This window comes from Geotrypetes seraphini, chromosome 7, assembly GCF_902459505.1.
Source record: "Geotrypetes seraphini chromosome 7, aGeoSer1.1, whole genome shotgun sequence".
NCBI classification, from domain to species: domain Eukaryota; kingdom Metazoa; phylum Chordata; class Amphibia; order Gymnophiona; family Dermophiidae; genus Geotrypetes; species Geotrypetes seraphini.
Window position 1 is genome coordinate 22312126 of NC_047090.1, and position 27245 is coordinate 22339370.

Here is a 27245-nt window from a genome sequence, read left to right on the forward strand (position 1 = left end):
TTTAAGCTGAAACATGGATGACATGAGGAAGGACCTAGCGAAGAGGAATGGTCTAAAATATAGCAGCTAACATTTAATGCTAAGAAAAACAAGGTCATGCATTTGGACTGCAAAAACCCAAGGGAACAGTACAGTTTGTGGTTTGAAGAATGAAAGAGGAGCAGGACTTGGGTGTGATCATATGTGATGATCATGTGTGGTCAAACAGGCTGAAAAGGTATTGGCAGAAGTTAAAAGGATGCTAGGGTGGATAAGAAGAGGTATGGCCAGTAGGAAAAAGGAGGTATTTATGTCCCTGTATAAGACTCTGATGAGACCTCATTTAGAATATTGTTTACAATTCTGGAGACCGCACCTTCAAAAAGATATAAACAGGATGGAGTTAGTTCAGAAGAAGTCTACTAAAATGGCCGGTGGTCTTCGACATAAGGCGTATAGAAATAGACTTAAAGGGGCAAATTCTATAAGAAGCACCCAATGTTAGGCGCCGAAATATGCAACGTTCAGCAAGATTCAAGTAAAATTGGGTGCTCTTTAGTGAATCATGCTGAGCAGCACCTATTTTGGAGGCACCCAACAAATAGGCCAGTTCTAGGCACAACTAAAAGTTAGGTGGCCATGCGAATGCTTAAGCACACTAAGAGCAGCGATTCTGTAACAAGACACCTAACACGAAGCCACACCTAATGCTAAGCCACGCCCATGCCTAACATGCTTAGCTCTTTTTTCTTTGAAGGCCGCCTAAATTTTAGAGGCGCGTTGCTACAGAATCGCTCTTTCATGATAGGTGTCTAAGTTTCAATTATTGCTGATTAAAAAGCTTAATTGAGCTTGTTTTTCAGTTTAGATAGGCACTTATCTAGTTGGGTGCCTCCAAAATAGGTGCCTAACATTAGGTGTCGGCTACAGAATTCGGGCCAAAGAGCTCAATATGTATACCTCTTGGAGGAAAGGCGGGAGAGGGGAGATATGATAGAGACATTTACATACCTTTGTGGTATAAATCTAATCTAATCTTCCATTTGTGCGTCACGCATACCTATTCAGGCTCAAGGCGACAAATAAATGTGCATGAGGCGAGTCTTTCAATTGAAAGGAAACTCTGGAATGAGGAGAAATAGGATGAAGTTGAAAGAGGATAGACTAAGAAGTAACCTCAGAAAATTCTTTTTCATGGAAAGGGTGGTGAATACTTGGAACGGCCATCCTTTGGAGATGGTGGAGGTAAAGGGCCAGATTCTGTTTAGGACGCTTGGTCTCAGCAGCCGCCTAAGTGGCTTTTGAGAATTCCACATGAGCATTCTTTATAGAATCTCGTCTCTCCATCACCCCGATTCTCTAACCGGTGTCCATGTCACAGTCGCTGGTTAGAGAATTACATTGCCACTGAGCTGCTGCAGGGAACCCATCCATCCCCCCTGCAAGGATGACCGGTAGAAGGAATGTCCACTCCCTCTTGCTGTAACTCCCAAGTCCCCACCCCTGAATTCCTCCAGCCGCCACTACCCTCATACATCTCCTGGCAGGAGGGATGCCCAATCCCTTCTACCACACCCTCCCCCCCCAAGACATCCCCCGGTAGGAGGGATGCCCATTTCCTCCTGCCCCCCCCCCCAACGAGACATCCTTCGGCAGGAGGGATGCCCAGTCCCTACTGCCGGAACCCCCCTTGAAGCCATTACCTCCACCCCAGACCCCACTAGTACCTATTTTTTGTTGGCTGGCCGGAGAGATGCTTTCTCCCTCTGGCTGGCAGGCCCACCTCCACAGAATGGTGGGCCTTTCCCTTCCTGGTGCATTGTGAGATGCACCGGGGAGGTGCCTAAGGCCCTGATTGGCCCAGGCACCTAAGTCCCCTTAGGTACCTGGGTCGACCAGAATCTTATGCCTCTCTCCCTCATGGGAGTGGCCTAAGGGATCTGGCCAATCGGAGGCTGCTACTATTTGGGTTTTGGATTGGCCTCCGTGAAGACGGGATACTGGATAGGCCATTGATCTGATCCAGTAAGGCTGTTCTTATGTTCCAACAGTGAAGAATTGGCAGGCTGAATCTCTGAAATTATCCTGTTTTCAAAAAACAAACAAACAAGACAGAAAGGAAAGACAGACAGAAAGGAAAGGTTTCCAGTTAAATTAACAGAGATAGAAATGCATCATTTGCTGTTAAAGCCCGCTGCCAGTGCTGTGCCCAGAAATACAATGCCATGCTATATCTGGTGATCAGCATTGAATTTCTGGTTTCTTATTTGACTGCAGAACTTAACTGGTTAAGCCGATATTCAGCACTAGCCGGTTAAGTTCCTAGCGATTATAAATAAGATTGCTATCTATGCGGTCCTATTTAACCGCTAAACCCAACACTGGATATCAGTGCTAACTAACTATATCACATAAAATAGCCATTTAACCACTACACACTAACCTTGCTGATTAGACGCTATTTAAGCAGTCAGCAGCCATTGCTGACCAGTTAAATAGAGCTGAATATTAGAGGGGCTTACTTTTCTGATACCTAAATATCTTTTACTTTGTCTTATCTGTATAAATGTTCCACTCGCCCCTTGCTTTACTATTAAGATGAGTTAATGTTTCTTGTGTTGGCATTATTATTATTATATGGTATAATGCGTACTGTTACTTGAATGTTTTCTACTACTGTAATCACTTAGGTCCTGATTCTATAAAAGTTCCTAAAGTTAGGCGCCTAGATTGGCTTGTCTAGCTAATCTAGGCACCTAACTTAATTTTCTTAATTGGCTTAACCAGCACTGATATTGAAAGTGCCATTAAAAAACAATTAAAAATCCATTATAAATATGAATTAGTTGGTAGGCTTCTAACTCGGTAGGCACCTGCCACGTCAATGTAGGCATCTACAATGAGGCGCCTACTGGCAAGTAGGTGTGGTTAGGGGAAGATTCGGGGCATATCTTGGGCATGGTTTGAATTAGGCGCCTTAGGCTCACTCATTTAGGCCAAGAAAACCTTGGTCTAAATGGATTCAATGTCTACTGGCACCTTAAGACCTCTTAGGTACCACCAGGTTTGATTCTATAAACGGTTCATAGTTAGGGTTACCATTTTTCAGGCCACAATAACTCGGAAAAAAGGCCCTGCCATGCTCTGCCTCTGGCCCTGCCCCTCCCTGTTCCATCCCAGCCCCTTCCCAGTTCTACCTTCTGCTCCTCCCTAGCCCAGTTCAGCCTCCAGCCCCACCCCCACCTCATCTCTTCTTCCCAACAAGCTCTGGCTGCATCTGGAGGACCTAGAGCATGCACAAATGTGTGTGACATCATCTGCGCATCCTCAGATGCCCTCCAGATGCGGCTGGAGCTCGTTGGGGCTTTCCAAAACCCGAACAAGCTGACGGATTTTGAAAAGTCCATCTGAGGCCCCAGACAGTCCTCTAAAAAAAGGACATGTCCGGGTTTTTCCAGACGTCTGGTAACCCTACTCCTAGTGGATGATTGGCAATCGCGCCTAATGGTGCCTATGACTTAGGCACCATTTATAGAATCAAGGCCTTGTTGCCTAGGTCCAGATTATTCTTGCTGTACACCGCCTTGGGTGAGTTTCTTTAAAAAGGCAGTAAAAAAAATCCTAATAAATTAAACAACGTTCAATGTTTTATGACAGGGTGAGTTTCTTTATAAAGGCAGTAAATAAATCCTAATAAATTAAACATTCAATGTTTTATGACAGGGTGAGTGTGGCTTCTGTACTATTAATCCGAGATGCCCTTCAGGGAGCAAACCAACGGTAAGTAGGGTATAGAATTAGGGAGATAGTATCTTAGGCCATGTCTTTATGTAATATGTAAGCAAACCCACTATAAACACTTCTAATCATGAAGAAGCACTCCTTTCTGTTTTTACTCTTGTTTTTCAGCCATAAATTTTCTATAGCAGGTTGCTGTCTCTGGTCATCTGAATTAGTCCTAGGCCTGATGTGCACTTTTCCCAACTTGAATTTCTCAAACAGCAGACCCAGAGCGCCATCTGTCGAAAAAGTAAATGGCATCATATACATAAGCACCAAGGGGGAAATATTCAGCCTGTGACGGTAAACAGCAAGGAAGCTGCTTCTAGTCACTGGCTGCTCTAACCTAGGATATTCAAAGTCTGGGCATGCTCAGGGCATTGAATATCTGAGTACGTGCACTGACCTGGAAGTAGTGGCATGTTGCGGGGGATGCCCCAGGTGCCTAGTTGGTGGGGGCATTGGCACCTCTCCGCCTTGCCATGCTTGTGCCATCCCTCCCCCCCATCCCGTACCTCCTGTATTATCTTTGCTAGCATGAGCAACTTCTGCCTGTTGCTCACACCAACCTAGTTCCCTTCTGAATCACTTCCAGGTCACTTCCAGGAGTGACGTCAGAGGGATTACTTCCAGATCAGGGCCAGGAAGTGATGTCAGAGGGAAATCCAACACTGTCATGAGGAGCATGCTGCTGAAGCCACTCATGATGGTGAAGATTTAGAGGTACCGGGGGGAGGGAGAGCACAAGTGTGGAATAGGGGGCATGGAGAAGAGGACACGGGGCCCCACTGCCCCGGGTGCCTCCTACCCTTACTACGCCACTGCCTGGAAGTTAACCAGGCACCAACAGATATTCAGACTAATGTTTGGTTAACTCAGCACATGAAGTTAGGACAGCCATTCTGCTGTCCTTACATTATGCATTCACTTAGCTGGTTAGCAGATTGAATACCGCTGCTTACCTGCAATGTCCATGCTCTGTCCCTGTCCCACCCCTAACCTAGCAGGTTAGGAGATAACTAGTTAGTGTGGATATATAGCAGTACTACCTGGTTAAGTACCACTGAATATCAAGGACTGGATAGTTCAGCAGGGCTCAAATATCGATCCCCAACTTTTCAAAATAAGTAGGGTGCTAAACACAACACAAATTATACTTTCCTGAGCACAATAAAGGAACTTACTCAATATCAGATGTGCTCAGCACCCACAAAACTAACACCTATGGTCAGATATGAAGTTTAGAAAATTATACTCACTGTAAAAATCCACCCTGTACATTTTTAGAATACATGGTGCTATGTATTTTCCCTTGTCCCCCCCATGATAACTTATCACAGAAATGTGATTTGTATTGTGACTAATTTTCAAAACTGATCCCCACCCCCACTTGGTATCTGTTGCATAGGTGTAGTTTCCTTGCTTACCTTTTAAGGTAAAAAAGTTACATCTCAAGGAATTATTAAAGAGAAACCATTGTTGAAAGCTTAATTTCAAATACTGTTTTTACTTTTGGAGGATGTTGTATAGATATATAAAATGCCAGTTGCCTGTCCCTAGATAAGTAGACAGAAAGATTTGAAGTTTTATTTTAAAATACTGGCTACCAGTGATAAAGTGGACTAGGACATGGTTGAATTATTGCCTAATATGTTTTGTTGTTCTTTATATGGAATTTGTAATTTTTTTTGTGGTCATTCATGAATTTGTTATTAAGAAATAACGAATAATCAAATAAATAAAGAAAGAGAACTCCCAAGTCCCTTTCCTGGGAGGACTCTCAGTACCGCCCCGGACATCCTGTATTCGTGCATGAGATTTTTGTTACCGACATTCATCACTTTGTATTTATCCACGTTAAACCTCATCTGCCATGTCGATGCCCATTCCTCGAGCCTGATTATGTCACGTTGCAGATCTTCGCAATCACCCTGCATCTTCACTTCTCTGAATAGCTTTGTATCGTCTGCAAATTTAATCACCTCACTCGTCGTACCTATGTCCAGATCATTTATAAAGATGTTGAAGAGCACAGATCCAAGCACCGAACCCTGCAGCACCCCACTAGTGATGTTCTTCCAGTCCAAGTATTGTCCATTTACCCCCACTCTCTGTTTCCTATGCTCCAGCTAGTTTTTAATCCACGTGAGTATTTCACCCTCAATTCCATGGCTCGCAATTTTCCGAAGTAGTCATTCATGTGGAACCTTGTTGAACACCTTCTGAAAGTCCAGATATACGTTCTGCTCTATAGACACTTCTGCCTCTCTCTCTCTCTCTCTCTCTCTATCTCTCTCTATTTCTCTTTCTCTCTCTCTTCCTTTATCTTTCTCTCTCTTTCTCTTATCCCTCCTGTTTCTCTGTCTTTTTTTGTTCCTTTTCTAAGCAGCTCCAGATACTCTGGATCCTTTTCATTAATCTAGTTTTATTCAAACGATTGTAGATACGAATATTTGATACATGATTTTTATTATGATTCTATGTGTTTGAGCTGCTTTCTGTTTATAATTCTTATAATATTTAATAAAATTACTGAACTAAAAAAAAAAAAAAAAAAAAAAAGAAAGTCCAGATATACAATGTCGACTTGTCTATCTGGCTGTTTACTCCCTCGAAAAGTACAGAAAGTTTGCAAACAAGATCTGCCCTTGCTGAAACCGTGCTGGCTGGTCCTCATCAGACCATGTCCATCAAGGTGATCAATGATGCGGTCCTTTATCAGCGCCTCTACCATCTTTACCGGTACCGAGGTCAGACTCACCAGTCTGTAGTTTCCCGGGTCTCCCCTCGGACCTTTCTTGGAAGATCGGCGTAACATTCGCCACCTTCCAGTCCTCCGGAATCTTTCCCAATTTGATCGACTGATTGGCTATTAGTTGAAGCAGTTCAGCTATGGTCCTTTTCAGTTCCTTGATGACCCTCGGATGGATGCCATCTGGTCCCAGGGATTTATCGCTTTTAAGCCTATCAATCTGCCTGCATACCTCTTCTAGACTGACTCCCAGCATCACTGCCACCATTTTAGAGCAGCAGTTACTAGGGGCAGGAGCCCCAAGAATCCATTTGGCTACCATAGAGCTAATGGTAAGCCCAGGGGGGCCTTTTTACAAATGTGGAGTGTTGAACTCAGGGAGAAATTGGAATTCGGGGGGGGGGGGAGGTGTTCTGTATTGGTGGCAGGGTTCAGTGGGGTTTGGAATCAGGGGGGGAGAAAGTTTGTAATGCTGGCAGTGTCCTGAGGGGGGGATCGGAATTGGGGGAGAGTTTGTAATGGTGGTACGGTTCAGAGAAAGAATCAGGAATAGGGGGGATCAGAATTGCGAGGTGGGGGGATGACTGATTCCTGTATACAGGTCCTGGCCAATATTCACCCGGGACCCACATAAATCAGGGCAGCAAACTCTTGGCCAGTCAACCCCAAATTTTCAATGCTGATGCCTAGACAAGGCCCAACATTAAATTCCAGGCTCAATTATTCCTGCTGTAGTCAATGTTTAAGAAACACAATGACCACTGCTGGCCTAATATTGACTGCATTATTTTCAAACAAAAGAAGGACTTTTTCCAAGGAAATGTGGTTTGCATATTATCAATAGTTTTTTTGGTTTGTTTTTTTTACCAAAACGTACAGGGAGTGACAAAGGAATGTGCTGGTTTTAGTTTGCGTACAAGAAGCTCAAGGTTTCGTTGTGTCATGGAATGTTTACTAGTGTTATGGACAGAAAAGTGTTGCAATGGTTACTATGGACGGGACTGTCAAGGTAAGGATGCCTATCATTTTACAGTTTTGCAATGTATGCTATGCAACAATATTAACACAATAGCTGAATTTTTGCTTATCCTTACGATTTACTGGGTCACATAATAATTCCTAGATGAGACCAAAAGATGAATGCAATTCAGGGCCCTTAGAATCTATGCATCATTTACCGCAGGAAGCCAACACAGTAAATTATGGCAGAAAAAGAGCCTCCCCCATCCAATCTGCCCAACAAGGTGACCAGAGCCTCACCCACCACTCTATATAGGCTCGGGTCACCGTCACCACCATATTAGCCATGATGAGGATGATATGTGGTATTGCTGACAGTATTCAGCTTACCAGTAAATATGCTTTCTTCTTCTAAACTGCACAGTTCCCCCACTCGCAGTATGTGACCATAAAATGATCAGCACACTGGAGTTGTCAAACCTTCACCTATCTCTTGCCTACATTGAAGATGTGACTTGGCGTAGTTGTCAATCATAAAATGGTGTCTTTTATAGAATCATGCCTAGCAGCACCTAAGCGGACGTAGGCCTTGCTAAGTGTCCTAGACATGGGCGCTGCTCCATTAGGTCAGCTTTTCACTCAACTAATTTGGCAGCACCTATGTTGAACTCCTAACAGCGCCTAAGTCAACCAAACCTATTCTCTGCCCATAACCATGCCTATTTTCAAACATAGGCGTCGTTAGTCATCCTTAGGCATGGGAGGGTGCCTCCACTTAGGCATCACTAGGCATCCTAAGAGTTTGGCGCCGAACTCTTAAATTGATTATTTAATGGTTTGTTTGGTTTGGAGTTTTTTGATTGACTGAAAACTGGCATGATCAATTACCTCACCAATTAAGCCAATTAAAAAATAAAAATTGGGCATGAATCTCAAACTTAGGCATTGCTAGGTGGCTGCAATTAGAGCGCCATTTATTTTAATTTTAATTTATTTCTTTTTAAAATTTATAAACCACTTAGGTCTAAGTGGAGTACATATCAAACATACACAATTGTAAAAACAAACAATATAGTAGCAAAAATACAAGAATACTAAAATAATAAATAATACAAAAATAATAAAATTAGTGGTCAATGAAGAATTTTAAAGTGCTATAATAGATTTAAATCATTTCTCTTTAACCTTAATCTTCCCTAGAAATTGAAGATCACCCAAACCTGGAACAATTAAATCCCACTGAATTTACAAAAATTGTGTTTTTAAAAATTTCTTATAGAATTCCCCAGTTAGAGTCATATTCTATAAATGGCGTTGAGCAGTGCCTATATTGTAGGCTCCGCTTGGCGCAGTTGTCAATCAAAAAAGGCACCAAATATATAATCACACCTAGTGGTGCCTAAGTGGACTTAAGTATTTCTTGGCATCCTAGACATAAGCGTCGCTCCATTAGGCCAGCTTTTCACTCATCTAATTTAGTGGCGCTTATGTAAGACACGTAATGACAACGATGTCAACCACACCTAGGCATCCTAAGAGTTTGGCGCTGAACACTTAAATAGATTAATGTTTTTTCAATTTGTCTGAGAACCAGCGTGGTCAATTGCCACACCGATTACGCCAATCAAAAAAATAAAAATTGGGTGTGGATCCTGAACTTAGGCACCGCTAGACGACTGCAATTAGAACACCTAGAGGTGCCTAATGTAGGTGCTAGTTATAGAATTTCCCAATTTGTGTCTCCCCCCCTCCCCTGATTTTAATTTTAGATTTTGAAAACTACTTAGATATCTTTTGAACTAATTTATGGGATCAAATAATAAATGGAACTTGAACTTGAACCAGTTCTTTGGCTAGAATAAAGGCTCCTTTTACTAAGGTACGCTAGAGCTTTAATGCGCGGAATAGCGTGCGCTAAACCTTAACACCAGCAATGAGCTGGCGTTAGTTCTAGAAATGTAGCGCATGGTAATTTCCATCATGTGCCAAAAACGCTAGCGCACCTTAGTAATAGGAGCCCTAAGTGTTCATACCTAACTGCTTACACACAAATATGCCTATTTTGTTTTCTAGAATATGCTCTTATTATGTACTCTCTAAGTGCCTTCATATAGGAACATGGTTTTAGAATTGTATTGCTGACTGTGTTACTAGAGCTGACTGATTCAGGGAAAAAAATTTGATTCAATTCAATTTTGCCAATTGAATCCATTTTTTTATTTGAATTGAATCAATTTTTTGATGCAATACGATTCAAATTGCTTTCTATGATACAGCTTTAAAATTAGCTGGCGTGTTTATTTGGCAGTTCTTTACCCCCACCTCCGTTTGCCCTCTTCACCCTGGCGCTGTCAGGTGTAAACATAGCAAACGCTCATACTCGTTGTCTAACACCAGCTCTGGCAGGATACACATTTCAAATCTGATGTACTGTAAACACAAAATAGAAAATAAAATTATTTTTTCTACCTTTTGTTGTCTGGTCATTTTATTATTCAAATCATGTTGGTCCCAGGCTCTGATTTCTGTATGTCTTCTGTTTACTTGCTTGCCAAGGTCTACTGCCTATTTCCCTTCTCTCTCTTCCTCCATGCAGGTTCAGCATTCCCCCCAGCAAAGCATCCAACACCTTCCCCTCCAGCCCCCAGTACAGTGTCTCTCTCCCCTCCAGCACCCCTTCCACCCCATTTGGCCAGCACCCTCTCTCTCTTCTCTTCCCTTCCCTCCAGCCTCCCTCACCCCATGTGACCAGCACTCTCTCTCTCTCTTTCTCTCTCTCTCTCCTCTTCCCTCCGGCCCAACCCACCCCATGTGCCCAATACCCTTCTCTCTTTTCACTTTCCTCCAGCCCACCCGCCCAATCACAGTAGCAATATTTGACTGTGGGGAGTGGGAGGAAGAGAGAGAGAGAGAGAGGAAAGCTGCCAGCAGCCCAGAACAGTAGGTGAGCGAAAGTCGGGGAAATTGTGGGATGCGGCAGAGAGGCTTGAAGAGCTGGCTTGCAGTGAGTTCCTGAATGACTGACAGTGCCACCAAATCAATTCAAATTGATTCAGCCAAACTGAATCAGTGAATCGATTTGAATCGTGAATTAGACTGCACTAGTATGCTTAGAATCAGATCATGCTCTCTTTTGGAACCACTGCTCTATTTCTTTTAATTCACTCCTCCAACTGTGCTGGTCTGCTCTGTTGGGGGGGGGGGGTTTGATGGAAGGGAGTGGTGGTTTTCACAATGCAGGCAATTGAATCCAGGACAGGAGGCTAATTGGTATATGTATTCTGGGGCAGTTTGTTTCTTTTGCAGTAAGATGTAATTATACATCCTCTCCCACAATTGTAAAATTGCAGTAGATTGAGGGCCTTAAATATGCTGTATGTTATACCATATTCATGTTCAGCTAAAAAAATTTTGATGGAAATCTGTATCTGTTTCTGAAAAACTATTATGCTCAGGTTGAAGACCCTCATAACCACACCCAAAACATTAACATTTAATATTTCCTATGGAAACTTTTGTATTGTTGTTTAGGTTGGTCTCATCAGAACACAAAACCTTCTTCCATTAAGATGCAGTATTTCTGGTCATGAGCAAAGATTAATGTGGTTCATTATATGGATTCTTTTTTTATAGCTTGCCCTGGGGGGCCAGTGACCCCATGTAACAATCATGGTAGGTGTGATGATGGATTAGGAGGAAAAGGAGAGTGCTCCTGCATAGCTGACTTCAATGGGACAGCATGTGAGTTGTGTCTGCCTGGAAAATATGGACCAGACTGCAAAGGTATGCTTCACTTTATTCAGCATTGGATGATGAGGGGAAAAAAAATAACACCAACCATGTCTTGTATCCATTTTAAAATACATTGCACCATATGCAGAGTTCTCTCTGCTTGGCCCTTTTGCAGTTGTGGGTTTCAGCCAAGACTGTGCTATTTGCCACAGGATAGGCAGTCTCCAGTCCTCATGATCACCAATCCTCTCAGATTTTGCAGAATATTCCTAATGAATATTTACAAAACCCTTTCTTGCCTGGAGGGTTATTTTACTTGGAATACATTTCTCCTTCCGTATCCACGGGGGTTAGGTGCAGAGCCGGACTGCAAAGTGTGAAAAACCACAAATAACTTTTTGGCCAGCTCTGACCCACTCTCGCCTTCCCCCCGCCATCCCAAACCTTACCTGGTGGTCTAGCGGGCTTTCAGGGCAGGAGCAATCTTCCTACACTCCTGCCCCGTGCAGATCACTTATAGGAAATGGCTGCCGTGAGCTCCCGTAGTCTCCCGAGACTACGACGGGAGCTCATGGCAACCATTTCCTATGAGTGATCTGCACAGGGCAGGAGCGTAGGAAGGTCGCTCCTGCCTTGGAAGCCCGCTAGACTACCAGGTAAGGTCCGGGATGGCGGGGGAAAGGTCTGAAATGCAGCTTTTTTTCCCCCCCCCAAAAAAAAATCGCGAATAACCGAATCTGCGGATTTGGAGAGAGAAGTGTATATATATTTTATTGGTAGGTCCAGGTCAGGACCATTATCACAGGGAATGGTGGGGGGGGGGGGGGGTATTGGGAAAAGCATCTCTAGGAGCGTCCTGATCCAGAAATGTGCTCTGTCCCACTCATTGTATGTGGCCAAGCAGCCATGCTGCCTATACATAGCTAGCTATGACCTTGACATTCCATTAGCACTCAATATCTCAGTCCAGGCCAAAACTGAGGTACTGAACAAAATAGGTTTACTTAAAAATAGTCTTTAAGCCACCACAATAGCAAAACAGGCAGAGAGTAAATATAAAAGCAAACACATATTTCTCTCGGGAATGTCCAATTACTAACAGACAACTCTTTCTGTCTTATACCCCTATGCACCTCTACAGCTGGCTTAAACCCATATGTGGTCACAATTGCCATTTGTCTTCAGTATATATTTATTGCTTGATCAATTGCTTTGGATTTGGATCACACTTATCTGTCTGTGGTAGCTCGATATAAGTTATATTCAGGTACAGCACCTACTTACTACTTAACTCTTCTGTTGCAACCCTCTCTTGTTTTTCCTCAGGATCAGTGTCTCCTGTTGTTCTCCTGTTCTACCAACTGCTCAGCTTCTCTGTCCTGTTCCGTAGAAGTAACGGTGTGCTGCTTCCCCATTTCCAGCTTACACCTCTGAGCAAGTACAGAAACATCAGCCAACCCTGTCATTCCTCATACTGGCACAATGGTTGGGCTAACCAAAGTCCTTAATCCCCTCACAGAACCTGGTGCAGTGACCAGAATATCAGAGCCAAAGGCAAAAAATTCAAACAAAGCTGGGGTTTTATCCCAATCCCAGTTTCCCTCCAAAAGGGGTCTTATCCCACCTTTACCTCTTCTTCTTCTGAAAGCTATGTTGGTATTCACAAGTAAAAGTACAAGAATTCAGTAGAACCTCTAGAGGTCTCTGCCAACACCTGGAGCAGAACTCAGAGGTCTCAACATACGTGCATAAGTATAGTCATACTGGGTCAGACCAATAGTCTGTCTTAGCCCATTATCCTGTTTCCACAGTGGCCGATCCCAGTCACTGGCAAAAACCCAACATTCCATGCTGCTGATCCCAGGGCAAGCAGTGGCTTCCTCTATGTCTGTCTCAATAGCAATGGACATTTCCTTCAGGAACTTGTCCAAACCATTTTTAAAGCCAGCTACATTGACCACTGTTACCACATCCTCTGGCAACGCGTTCCAGAGCTTAACTATTCTCTGAGTGAAAAAAAACTTTCCTCCTGACCACAAAGTATATGTATTTTTATCCAATGTTCATATAAAATCAATAAAAACAATTTTATAAAAGTATTTCCCTGTTACTTCATCAAGTGTCCTCTAGTCTTTCTAATTTTTTTGATGGAGTAAAAAATCGATTCATTTGTATCCATTCTACACCACTCAGGATTTTGTAGACTTCAATCATATATCTCCCCTCAGACGTCTCTTTTCCAAGCTGAAGAGCCCTAACCTCTTTAGGCTTTCCTCATACGAGAGGAGTTCCATCCCCTTTATCATCTTGGTCACTCTTCTATGAACATTTTCTAATTCTGCTTTAGCTTTTTTGTGAATTGAATGCAATACTCAAGGTGAGGTCACACTGCGATATAGAGGCATTATAACATTCTATTTCTTAGTCTTCTCGTACCATCCCTTTTCTAATAATCCCTAGCCTACATTTTTAGTCTTATTTACCATCATGTATAACATAGTTTTGCAAGCACACTGCTTCTATTGAATACAAGTGTATTTGTTGCATATTCTTTGGGGTAGACTGAAAACTAAAGACTGGTATCTATAAGGGCCTGGAGGTTGCTTATTCCTGATTAGGATAATTAAAAGGAAGGTTCATATATATATTCTTTCTCAGCTATCATGATAAGCAACTTAATATGCCATCTTGTGCTAACATGCATGAATATTTTTTGTAACATACATAAATTTGAAAATAGTGGGATCAATATACAAAAAAAACCCTAAATTGCAGCAACATAGTCCTAATGATTGTTCTGTATGTGACTCAGGGATAGAGAAAGAAAGAAATTCAGCATCCAAATGACCTGTCTCCCTTGCCTTCTAGCCTGTGAGTGCACCATGCATGGACAGTGTGATGAAGGCTCCACTGGCTCAGGAGAATGTTCCTGTGAAACTGGATGGACTGGACGACTCTGTGAAACAAAATTAGGTTTCTAGCTTTTGGGGATTTTTTTTTTGCATGAAAATGACAATAGACAAAACAGTATTGCAATACCCTTCAAATCTTCAGAAAAGTGCTTGATTGGATGAAAGGACTGAGGGTCAGGTTCATATATAGTGCAATTTAGCAAAAATAAAGGGACAAACAAGTGTCATTGAAACTGTTAGAAACAGTTAAAAACAAAATACAGTGATACCTTGGAATCTGAACGCCCTGCACATTGTTCGTGTGTGTTTGTGTGTATGTTTACCCGGTGCTCAGGCTACCCATAAGTCGTTCAGTTCATTGTCAGAAGCCGTAGTGAAAGCATCTCATGTGATTTTTGCCTTTGAGGAAAATACTATATTATTATTATTTGTTAATATTTTACTTTAAAATCCAGTGTAATTTACTGTTAAAATTTGAGTTTGTGGGATCCAGGAACGGATTAATCCAATTTCTATTATTTTAAATGGGAAAAACTGTCTTGGAACTCAAACGATTTGGAACTCGAACAGGGTTCTGGAATGGATTAAGTTCAGATTCCAAGGTATCACTGTATTGTGTTTGTCTTCCAAAACTAGCATGACTTACCGGTAAAAGAAAAGCAGCAAGCTAGTTTTGTAAAGATAACCACCTTATAAAGCTAATGAATATTTATTTCCTATTGTATTCTTTTGGGTGTATTTTTCTTTTCTCTTTTTTATTACTTTGGGGGGGGGGTTCCCTTTATTTCAGCTAAACAAAACCTACAAACAAAGGAAAAATGCAAGGTCTATGTAGATATCTAATAGATAACTCCGTTCTTCCCCTCCCCCGCTCCCTCTCCCTCTCCCTAAATGCCTCATTTTAATATACAGGCTAGTATTTATTCGTTATGAAAAAATGTTAGTTAACCCTATTCTTCAGGTATAGACAACCAAGTCTCCAACCTATTGACAACAACCCCAGACTACAAGATGTTCAGAAAGGAAATAAAAACTATACTCTTCAAGAAATCGCTTAATACCATGATAAAGCTTAACCCCCCTCTTACCATCCCCTCCCTAACCCCAGATCCTACTTTTCCCTCTCTTGGAAACCTTCTCTGATCTAACATTGTAACCCTTCTTCCATAACTCTTTTTATAATCCGCTTTGAACCGAAAGGTAATGGCGGAATAGAAATCTAATGTAATGTAATGTATATTAGTGACAGGAAAAGAAATAAAGATGGGATAGAATGCCTTAGGAAATCGGACGGAAACTATGCAGAATCGGATTCTACCAAGGCAGAACTACTAAACGAATACTTCTGCTCAGTCTTCACCTGTGAAGCACCGGGAACCGGTCCACAGTTACGGACAAGAGACAACCAGAAAGACCCATTTCTAGATTTCGAGTTTACGCCCAGCAGCGTCTACTGCGAACTTTCAAGACTCCAAGTAAACAAAGCCATGGGACCAGACAACCTACACCCCAGAGTCCTCAGAGAGTTGAGCAAAGTCCTAGCGGAACCATTAGTCATACTCTTCAATCTTTCCCTACGTACCGGAAGAGTCCCCTTGGACTGGAAAATGGCTAACATTATTCCACTTCACAAAAAAGGCTGCAAGACAGAGACAGCAAATTACAGTCCGGTGAGTCTCACATCCATAGTGAGCAAGCTTATGGAAACACTGATCAAGCAGAAACTCGACACAATCCTGGATGAAGAAAACCTACGTAATCCCCACCAACACGGATTTACCAAGGGCAGGTCCTGCCAATCTAACCTGATTGGCTTCTTTGACTGGGTAACTAGACAACTGGATGCCGGGGAGTCTCTGGACGTAATATATTTGGACTTCAGCAAAGCTTTTGATAGCGTCCCACACCGCAGGTTATTGAACAAGCTGAAATCGCTGGGATTAGGGGACACACTAACTGCATGGGTTAGGGATTGGTTAAGCGGTAGACTTCAAAAGGTAGTGGTAAACGGTACCCCCTCCAAAACGTCAGACGTGACCAGTGGAGTGCCACAGGGCTCGGTCTTGGGCCCGATTCTATTCAACTTATTCATAGGTGATATGACCCAAGGGCTTAGAGGAAAAGTATCTTTGTTTGCCGACGACGCCAAACTATGCAACATAGTAGGCAAAAGTCTTTTGTCTGACAGTATGACGCAGGACTTACTACTACTGGAACAGTGGTCATCGACTTGGCAGCTCAGCTTCAATGCTAAAAAGTGTAAAGTAATGCACCTAGATAAGAGAAATCCATGCAGAACTTATACACTAAATGGTGTGACCTTGGCTAGGACCACGGCGGAACGGGATTTAGGGGTGATCATTAGTGATGACATGAAGGCTGCCAATCAAGTGGAGAAGGCTTCCTCCAAGGCAAGGCAAATGATGGGTTGTATCCATAGGGGTTTTGTCAGCAGAAGACCTGAAGTCATAATGCCGCTGTACAGATCCATGGTGAGACCTCATTTGGAGTATTGTGTTCAGTTCTGGAGACCACACTACCGGAAAGATGTGCTGTGAATTGAGTCGGTTCAGCGAATAGCTACCAGGATGGTCTCGGGGCTCAGGGATCTCACGTATGAAGAAAGGCTAAATAAATTGCAGCTGTACTCACTTGAGGAACGAAGAGAGAGGGGGGACATGATTGAGACGTTCAAGTATGTTACGGGCTGTATCGAGGTGGAAAATGATATTTTCTGTCCTATAGGTCCCTCGACCACCAGAGGGCATCCGCTGAAAATCAGGGGAGGGAAGTTTTGTGGTGATTCCAGAAAATACTTCTTCACAGAAAGGGTGTTTGATCATTGGAACAGTCTACCTCTGCAGGTGATTGAGGCCAGCAGCATGTCAGATTTTAAGAGAAAATGGGATATTCACGTGGGATCTCTAAGGGAGTAAAGTCAGGGGGGTGGGTCATTAGAGTGGGCAGACTTAATGGGCTATGGCCCTTTTCTGCTGTCATATTCTATGTTTCTATTATTTTTACCTGCGTAATCAGTGACTGTTACTTTTTTGATGGTTAATATTTAGTCTGGGTGGTGAGTTTATAGCTGTTTAACTACCTTAAGACCCTTACATATTATCACATCCAAGTCCCGCTCCTCTTTCATGCACAAAAGATTTTTACTCCCAAACTGTACTGTTCCCTTGGTTTTGCAGCCAAAATGCATGACTTGCATTTCTTAGCATTAAATAAAAGATGCCTAAAGTGAAGCGCCTAGATTGTGCATCTGCATAGAACTGTGCACATCCAGTATTGCTTTAGAAATGATCGGTAGTAAAATATTGAGCAGATATACCTGTATAGGTAGGCCTATGACTTGTTTACCCTGAAAAGCCAATCTTTTGTGGCAGCGTTAAGAACTTCCATGTTATGGAGCTGAAGCATGATTTCTCCTCTGTGTTTCATTCTGCACAGATTTACCACCCGTCTGTTCTCCTCCATGTTCTGAAAATGCCATATGTAAGGAAGGGAATGTCTGCGAATGTAATAAACACTATGATGGTGATGGAATAACATGTACAGGTAAACTTTAAAAGTCTCTATCATAGCTCCCTTATCCCGCCTTTCCTCCAAAATATACAGTACAGATTGAGATCTTTAAGTCTGTCCCCATACACCTAATCACGAAGACCACACACCATTTTAGTAGCCTTCCTCTGGACCGACGCCATCCTTTTTATATTTTTTTTAAAGGTGAAGTCTCCAGAATTGTATACAATATTCTAGATCAGGTCTCACCAGAGTCTTACACAGGGACATCAATCCTCCTTTTTCCTACTGTCCGTACTGCTCCCTATGCAACCTAGCATCTTTCTAACTTTCACTGCTGCCTTTTCAATCTGTTTGACCACCTTAAGATCATCACATATTATCACACCCAAGTCCTGCTTCTCTTTCATGCACAAAAGATTTTTACCCCCAAACTGTATTGTTCCCATGGTTTAGCAGCCCAAATGCATGACCTTGCATTTCTTAGCATTAAATCATAGCTGCCAAATTTCAGACCATTTTTCAAGCTTCACTAGGTCCTGCCTCATGTTATCCACACCATCAGGGATGTCTACTCTATAGAAGATTTTGGTATCATCTGCAAAGAGGCAAATCTTACCTGACAGCTCTGCAGCAATATTGCTTACAAAAATGTTTAAAAGAATAGGCCCAAGAACCAAACCTTGAGGCAAACCACTGGTAACATCCCTTTCCTCAGAGCGATCTCCATTGATCACTACCCACTGTCATCTTCCACTCAACCAATTTCTGACCCAGCCCGTCACTTTGGGGCCCATCCCGAGGACACTCAGTTTTATTAGATGTCTGTGTGGAACATTGTCAAAGGCTTTGCTAAAATCTAAATACACCACATCTAGTGCTCTCCTTCTATGCATTCCTCTGGTCAACCAGTCAAAGAAATTGAGGAGATTTGTCTGACAAGACCTGCCTCTAGTGAATCCTTGTTGCTTCAGGTCCTGTAATCTACTGGATTCCAGAAATGTCACTATTCTGTTTTTAAAATTTCCATTAATTTCCATACCACAAAAGTCAGGTTTACAAGCCTATAGTTCCCTGTGTTAGTTGCTCTTACCATATCCTCTGGCAACGAGTTCCATTGCTTAACAATTCTTTGAGTGAAAAAATATTTCCTCCTATTGGTTTTAAAAGTATTTCCCTATAACTTCATTGAGTGTCCCTGGGAAGTTCAGGTTCCAGAAAAGAACTTCTATTGAGTAACACTGAACTACAGAGATTAGGGGAGGTTGCCCTCTTAATCCACTCCCAGTCCCCCAAAAAGCCAATCTGGCAAGGGATTTCAGTTTCTGTAACAGCTTCAGGAAAAATAAACATTTATCTGGTTGTTATTCAAAACCATTTAATTCACCAGAAATGGCCACTGACTGGTTAAATCACTTGTTTGTTAATTTTCAGCAGCACTTAAGTGGTTATCTCCACTGAAAAGTAGCAGATAGTGCCTAAGTGAAAACCAGCTATTTGGGGGGCAATCTGGGATGGAGACTACTGCATAAATGGGACTGCATAAATGTCAGTCCTATCTTAATGGCCGATTAAGTTACCAACTTAACCAGTCACATGTTAGCTGGTGCCATTTAAACTGGAATCTCAAAGTCTGGGCATGGCATAGAATATCTGGGAATAATACTGCCGGCAGTCAGCAAAACGCTCACTGCCACCAGCTAAAAATTGACCCTAGTGTTTCAAAAATGGCTAAGATAAATGTTTGTATTCAGCCACATAAATGCTTATGGTGCTATTTCACAACATAAATGTTTAGGTTCCCATTTTGCCCCATTGATTTTATTTTATTTTTTTTTAGATATTTATTTTTCTAAAAGGGGTGTTCATGCCACACTTAACCAGCGCATAAAAATCCATTTCTCTGAATACTGTAGAATATTGGCAGATTCTGTTCTAAAACACCAGTGGAACATCAGATGTCCCAACCTGAACATCTAATTTCCATCTAATATCCTTTCTAAAGTTCTGCCCCATACGTACTTGCAGATTTCACATAGCAATGTTTTAATTACATTAACGAAAAGACCTGAAGATCAGCGTTCATTTCTGCCAGACATAATGCCTTGGTCAACTTGTCTATCTTCTGCCAATCAATTTATTTAGTCATGGAAGAAAATCCATAAGCAGATTTTGTAGGTAGATTTTCCAATATGAATCTTGGCTTGTTGTGGGTGTGATAATATGGCAAAGTATTGATTTACTAAAAGGCATAAATTCCCTAAATTATTATAATGTACTTATATACAGTGACCAAATTTTCTTAAGAACTTCCAAAGCCTCAAGTGTATTTTTTTTCCAGTTGTAGATCTTTGTAAGGACAACAATGGTGGTTGTGCGGCATCTTCAAAATGTACTCAGAGTGGTGTGAAAGTGACTTGCAGCTGTCAGAAGGGATATAAAGGGGATGGCTATGTATGCATGGCTATAGACCTTTGTGCTGATGGGCTCAATGGTGGCTGTCATGAACATGCCGTGTGTATAATGACTGGACCTGTAAGTATCGCATTCAGAAGAAATTTTATATTTTTATCTGTTAGTCTCCGCTTTGAAGAATGAAGTGAAATTTTTGCTCTAGTTCCGTTCCAGTGTAGTAACGTTTCAGATGGGGTCAGTGCAATGGTTTTTTTTAATCTTTATTCATTTTCAATCTTACATCAAGTGTACAATCCATAAAACATTACAATTAAACACATCACTTGATAATCTTTCTAAATTGTCTTACAATACATAAAATTATCACCCTCCCCACCCATCATTCCTCTATTATTTTCCCAATATGAATAACAAAAAATTATACCTCCCCTCCCAAACATTACACGGTGTAAAGTTCAATAGAAAATGGTGTTTACTCATTACAATAAGAAGTTAATGGCTCCAAAATTTTATTAAATTTCTTATAGTTCCCTTGTTGTATAGCTATTGTTCTTTCCATTTTATATATGTGACATAATGAGTTCCACCAAAAATTATAATTGAGTCTACTGTAATTTTTCCAATTACTTGTAATATGTTGAATGTCATTTTCTAATGCTATGCACAAGTCTAGATTCAGTTCTTAAGCTAGGTTCCCACACACCTGCTCTGCACTTTTCGGTGCTTTGCATCCCAATCTCTTCTCCCATGCATCTTCATTTATTTATTTAAAAATTTTCTTTCCCACTTATCAATTAAGCGGGTAACAGTTGGTACATACACAAAAGTAACAAATATTACTTATCCATTAATACATTATCAAATAAAGCACCTTTTAAAACCACCATCTTATCTTCAAATCACATAGGAGTGCTCTGTTAGCTACTAGTATCCAGATGATCAAGTAAGAAAGAATCTCACAAATAGGGAGGTTTTAATAATGTCTTGAAAGATTTAACATCTGTAACCCTTTCATTGAGTTCCAAAGTCTTGGGACCGCCACCAATACAGCAGCTATACTGAGTTTTTTTATAATGTACTTCCTGATTCTTTTCCTCAATTAATCTAATATTTGAGTATATCTACACATCTCTAGAACTTCACACTTTGCAGCTCATAGTGTGGTCCTTGAAAGTTCACGCCTAGAGGGCATCTGAATTCCAATTTCAGTTTTGGCACTGAAACCATCTCAATATCCATTTTCATCCATGCAAAAAAAATGCACTTTAAAATTTTAGACCATTTTTTTGGTTTGTTTTGGCCAAAACCCACTGGGCTCCCAGACCTCCCCCTCTCCAGTTACTCCTGTCCATGCCAGCTCTGCTTTCAAAATGGCTACTGCAACCTCTTGTCAGTCTCACAAGAAGTCATGGCAGCCATTTTGAGAGCAGAGCCTGCAATGGCAGGAGCAACTGGGAATCACTCCTGCCCTGACTACACCCCCTAGACCACCATGGATTTTAAGTTAAGCTCTAGAGGGGGCTATGGGTGGGTGGATAGGATGAAGGCACATTGGGAATCCAGTAGTTGGGAACAAGGGGCATTTTGGGGAGGGTAGGATTGCTTCTGAGTAGGTTCAGTCTTGATTTGGCACAAAACAAGGCAACTAGTTTTGAAGAGAGTTTTTATTTCAGACAAAAGTGTTTTCCCAGGTTAGGCCGCAGTTTCAGTTTTCATTGAAAAAAAAAAACAGTTTTGGTCAGCCTTTACTAATGCCTAATTAAACAGGCTATTCTATAAAAAGCCATCTATCTGCCTCTGTCAATTTTTCGAGCCAGGTTCTGTCCTGAGTAAAATCTGATAAATTAGAAGAATTGTTCAATCAATTGTTCTCCTCAAGCTACGGTTTTCTGGATAATGCTAGAAACTGTGCTTTGATGATTTTCTATCCTCCCCTTGTTCATCTGCTTTCCTAGGGCAAACGCAGATGTGAGTGCAAGGATCATTACATTGGCGATGGGGTGAATTGTGTGGTGAAAGAACTTCCCATCAATCGCTGTTTGCTAGACAATGGGCTATGCCACACAGATGCTGACTGCAAGGATCTCCACTATCATGGTCAGTAATTCCACAGTTAACATCAGCTAAGTTTCTTACACTATATCGTTTTCTGCTGTATATGTACTGTAAAACTAAATTAGTACATTGATAAAAATAAAATAGATGGAAAACTGAAATAAAGGGAAAATAGCAAGAAAATGTTATTTCATGTATACCACTAGTTCCATGATTTTCAACCCAGTTCTCAGCACACATCTAACCAGTCAGATTTTCAAGGTATCCAAAATAAATATGCATGAAACAGATTTACATACACTACCTGCATTGTATGCAGGTCTCTCTCATGCATATTCATTGTATCACTTATATGCTTCAACAGCGATTCCGGTCCAGGCTTGATTATTGTCGCATTGCTTTATATATCAATTCCAAGAAATAGATATATAGAGATTTTGTTGAACTCCTGATGCAGACAGTTTGCTGAAACACAGCCTGTGTTTAATTGCCAGCTTGATAATTTTGGTCATTTCTGCTTCCTTTGTCTTCATTGATATTTGGTGCCCCCTTTAAATTTAGACACACTGCAGATGAACTGCATAGAAAAGTATCTAAAATATGGGTTTCAAAACTAGTGATTAGGTAATTTTAGCAAGAACAGTGTCCAAATGTCACTTTGTCATTGTTTGATCATTTTACTAATTGTTATGCTGTTAACAAAATTGTAAGTTTTATGCTAAACTGTTCCTGCCGTACATTGCCTTGGGTGAATCTCTTCATAAAGGCAGTTAATATATCCAAATAAATAAAGTAAATAAACTTTATACAGATGTCTTATATGTTTAGTTATATGAATAGCAATGTTATGAAAATTTGCCTCAGTACCAATACTGTGCAGAAATAAAATTGTATTCTATTAGCAAGAATTAACAAAAATACATATCTATAGTGTTTTTGGCATGGTCAGAATTATTGAATCTGAAGTATTTCACTAGCCTTTGTATTTTTCTTTTTCTAAATTATGTGCATTTTTATTTATAAATTTGATTCTCCCCCCCCCCCCCCCACCTTCACCCTGCAGATACTACCGTTGGCATTTTCCACTTTAAGTCTCCGAAGGGACAGTACAAACTGACATATGAAGAAGCGAAGCAGGCCTGTCAGGATGAAGGGGCAACGATAGCTACATATAATCAACTGTCCTATTCTCAAAAGGTGCCTGGGCTTTCATTATAGAATAAACTGCATCCTTAGTTTGAAGATTTGCTTTGTATTTCAGTATCCAGGAATAATATAAATCATTGAAATTAAATGAAACGGCAAAATAAATATCATACAGGGATTGCTATTATCCAAGCAATGCCTGTCTCCCATCCAGTAGTAACTATCTTAAACCTGTCCATAAAATTGACAGGACTAGACAACAGAAGTACACCCAGAACTCTTGAATCTAGCCTACTCAGGTGTAGAGAGCTGCACGGGAACGGGGACGACGGGAATCCCGCGGGCATCCCGCGGGTTCCCCCTTTGGGTCACGGGGATCACGTGGGGACGCCCCTAGGGTCGCAGGGATCCCGTGGGGATGCCCCCTAGGGTCGCGGGGATCCCGTGTGGACGCCTCCGAGGGTCGCGGGGTTCCTGCGGGGCTGGATGTACTCAGTCGCGCGGCTCTTCTCCCTACCTTCTCTGCTTGCAGCACAGAGCCGAACGGAAGTTTTCCCGACGTCAGCGCTGACGTCGTAGGGGAGGGAGGGCTTAAACAAAGCCCTCCCTCCCTCCGACGTCAGCGCTGACGTCGGGAAGACTTCCGTTTGGCTCTGTGCTGCAGGCAGTGCAGGTAAGGAGGAGAGTAGCCTCGCGGTTCGAGTGGCTACCAAGGGAGGGGGCGGTCCGCCCCGCCATACCCCGCCCCGGTTGCAGCACAGCAGGCCAGGTCCCCTTACTTTTGTGGCACTTCCCCGACCGACCGACAACAGCCCCGGTCCGACAATCCTCCCTGCCCTGTAGCCGCGAATCTAAATTATCTTCTTACAGCAGCTGTAATAAGGTAATTTAGATTCGCAGTTAAGGGCAGGGAGGTTTGTCGGACCGGGGCTGTTGTCAGTCGGTCGGGGAAGTGCCACAAAAGTAAGGGGACCTGGCCTGCTGTGCTGCACCCGGGGCGGTAGAGAAGGAGTGGGGAGAAGGACGCTGAAAGGCCATGGGGAAGACGGGAGGAGGGGGGGAAGGACTCTGAAAGCACTTGTGGAAGACAGAGGGGGGAGAAGGATGCTGAAAGCACATGGGGAAGACAAAGGGGTGGAGAAGGACACTGAAAGGACATGGGGAAGACAAAGGGGTGGAGAAGGACGCTGAAAGGCCATGGGAAGAGCGGGGGGGGAAGGACTCTGAAAGCACTTGTGGAAGACAGAGGGGGGAGAAGGATGCTGAAAGCACATGGGGAAGACAAAGGGGTGGAGAAGGACGCTGAAAGGACATGGGGAAGACGGGGGGGTGGAGAAGGACGCTGAAAGGCCATGGGGAAGACAGAGAGGGAGAATGACGCTGAAAGGACATGGGGAAGCAGAGGGGGGAGAAGGACACTGAAAGCACATGTGGAAGACAGAGGGGGGAGAAGGACGCTGACAGGACATGGGGAAGATGGGGGGAGAAGGACGCTGAGGAAATGGGGAAGAGAGAGTAGGGAGAAGACGCTGGCAGGGAAGAAGACAGATGCCAGACTATGGGGGGAGCGGAGAGAAGAAGATGGGTGCCAGACCAATTTGGAAGGGGGAAGAAAGGGAGAGGCACAGTAACAGAGCAAATGGAAGATGCAGAAGGAAGAGAGACAGTGGATGGAAGGAATTGAATGAGAACATGAGGAAAGCAGAAACCAGGCAACAAAGGTAGGAAAAGAATTATATTTCTTTTTTTTTATTTTGCTTCAGGATAAAGTAGTATATTAGTTGTGTTGATAAAAATTTATAAACATTAGAGGCTCTGGTAGAAACCCATTTGCAAAGTATGTATTCTTCCCAATTAATATTTTCAAATTAATAAAGTCTTTTTGCTTATTTGTAAATGGGTTTCTACCAGAGCCTTTAATTCAGTAGCATAATTAAATGAAATAACTATTTCTGAAGTTTATATGGACGGGCGGGGACGGAGGGGATTCCTCGCGGGGACGGGTGGGGACGGAGGGATTCCTCACGGGGACGGGTGGGGACGGAGGGATTCCTCACGGGGACGGGTGGGGACGGGTGGGACTTTGGCGGGGACGGGTGGGGACAGGTGGGATTTCTGTCCCCGCGCAACTCTCTACTCAGGTGCTCACAGGCATGCAAACTGTCAGCAGACTCTCCATCCAACTTATCCCACAATTTCTTCCTTACCCACTTAAATCCTAATCCCTTCTCCTCCCTATCTCCCCCTTGAATATACTCTTGCAGCAGTTGGGAAGCGGTGGGGTGGCAACAGCGGCAGCCCTAATCTCTTTTTCCTTACCTCAGCTATTACTTTTGAGAACTAAAGTGGACTTCATTTTTTCTTACTTTTATTTACTTTCCTTATAAAGAGGTTTGGACCAGCTTAAGGAGAATAGGGGAGAGTTAGGCTGGACATATGATAAAAAGGACCTGGGAAGGGAACATGGGGAGACAGGATAAAGAGGTCAAGAAGGAGGAATTAGGAGCAAAGACCTAATACTAAAAGTTCTCCCAGTGACACCAGGAGTCTAGGTATGGCACTGAAGCTACCATTTTCCATTTCCTTATTCAAAAAGTTATATACATGAATGACAAGGTTTCCAAGATCGTGTCAGGTATGTTCAGCTGATACTGGTCAGCAGGTATACTAACTTCTGGACGCCTGCAGCCTTCGGTCCTGATTCTATAAATGGTGCCTAAATTGGAAATAGCATCTACCACATGTCAGTCAAAAGTAGGCACCATTTATAGAATTGTGCCTACTGGGGAGTGTGTGGCACAATGGTTAGAGACACAACCTGAAGTTGTGGGTTCAAATCCCATGCTGCTCCTTGTGACCCTGGGTAAGTCACAGCTGTGGTGTGAGCGTGGAGTGTATGCGCTGGATCAGACTTCCTGCCCTGACACAGCTGTGCAGCAAAACGGTGGCATGGCTCGTCGGCAAGGAAGACGTTAATTATATACACATTCACAGCAGCATGAACCCAGCAGCCCGTGAACCAGATAAGTCATTTTGGTTCTGCACTAAGTTAAAGTTTGTTACTTTTTTATTATTATTATAAAATTTTCAGTTCTTACAAAAGTGCAATATAACATACTTGTCATAAATCTGTCTTATAAACATTCCGAAACAGTTCATCAACCCTTAACAAAAAATCCCCCTCCCTTCCCATCTCCTCAGAAAAAAAACTTAAATCAGAAGATCATTTAAACATATACCCCCCCCCCCCGCCTCCCTAGATGTGCAATTATTACATCAGACAAAATTAAAACTACAATAATTCTACAAAAGACATCAATGGACCCCAAATTAATTTAAAAATTTTTGTGTTTCCTGACAAATCAGCATTTGTTTTTTCATATTTATACAATAAACATAAATTTGCCCACCAGAACGTAAAGCTAAGATGATCCCAATTTTTCCAGTTGTGCATAATCAACTGTACAGCTATACCCGTCATTATTAAAGAGAGTCACTTTTTATATTTATCTAAGGGATCTTTTACATGCAACACAATTCCACAAATCACTACCTCATAAGTCAAAGGGATCGCAGATTCTAAAATATTATTAATATGTCCCCAAATTGACAAAGCGTCAGCATCTATGAGACAAACTTGGGTTTTTTTTTGTTACATCGTTCTTTTTGGACCCTGGTTAGATTGAATAAGTTGGATAATTCTAGGTCTAATAGATGCTGGCACTGTCATCTAGACATAGGAACATTGGATCACTTCCTTTTTTTTAATTTTTTTAGTTTGTTACTTTTTTTGAATGTATTACATCCATGAAGAATAACTCTTCGGGAGTTTTGTAAGCCTATGAACTTACATCCCTCTCTAGCACAGCCACAAGATTTGCTCTGGTGGAGTGCGGGGATCTAAGGCTTTCCCCCTAGATAAAAGCAATCTCTAATGAAAAAGTTATTTATGTCTTACCAATAATAATGTGAATTGGAAGAGG

General features: G+C 42.2%; 1 protein-coding gene across 4 annotated transcripts in view; it reads left to right on the forward strand.

Annotated features, from left to right (window-relative positions):
* STAB2 (stabilin 2) overlaps nt 1-27245 on the forward strand; it is a 403506-nt gene that overhangs the window by 330278 nt on the left and 45983 nt on the right. For all 4 annotated transcript variants that reach the window (XR_004540109.1, XM_033951740.1, XM_033951739.1 and 1 more), the window contains 8 exons: nt 3703-3759; nt 7391-7520; nt 11105-11254; nt 14072-14176; nt 17572-17679; nt 19988-20181; nt 22017-22158; nt 23180-23313. Coding sequence is in view for 3 of the 4 variants with exons in the window: in XM_033951740.1 (XP_033807631.1) it covers nt 3703-3759; nt 7391-7520; nt 11105-11254; nt 14072-14176; nt 17572-17679; nt 19988-20181; nt 22017-22158; nt 23180-23313 (1020 nt within the window). In the remaining variant the exon portion in view is untranslated. The remainder of the gene's footprint in view (nt 1-3702; nt 3760-7390; nt 7521-11104; nt 11255-14071; nt 14177-17571; nt 17680-19987; nt 20182-22016; nt 22159-23179; nt 23314-27245) is intronic.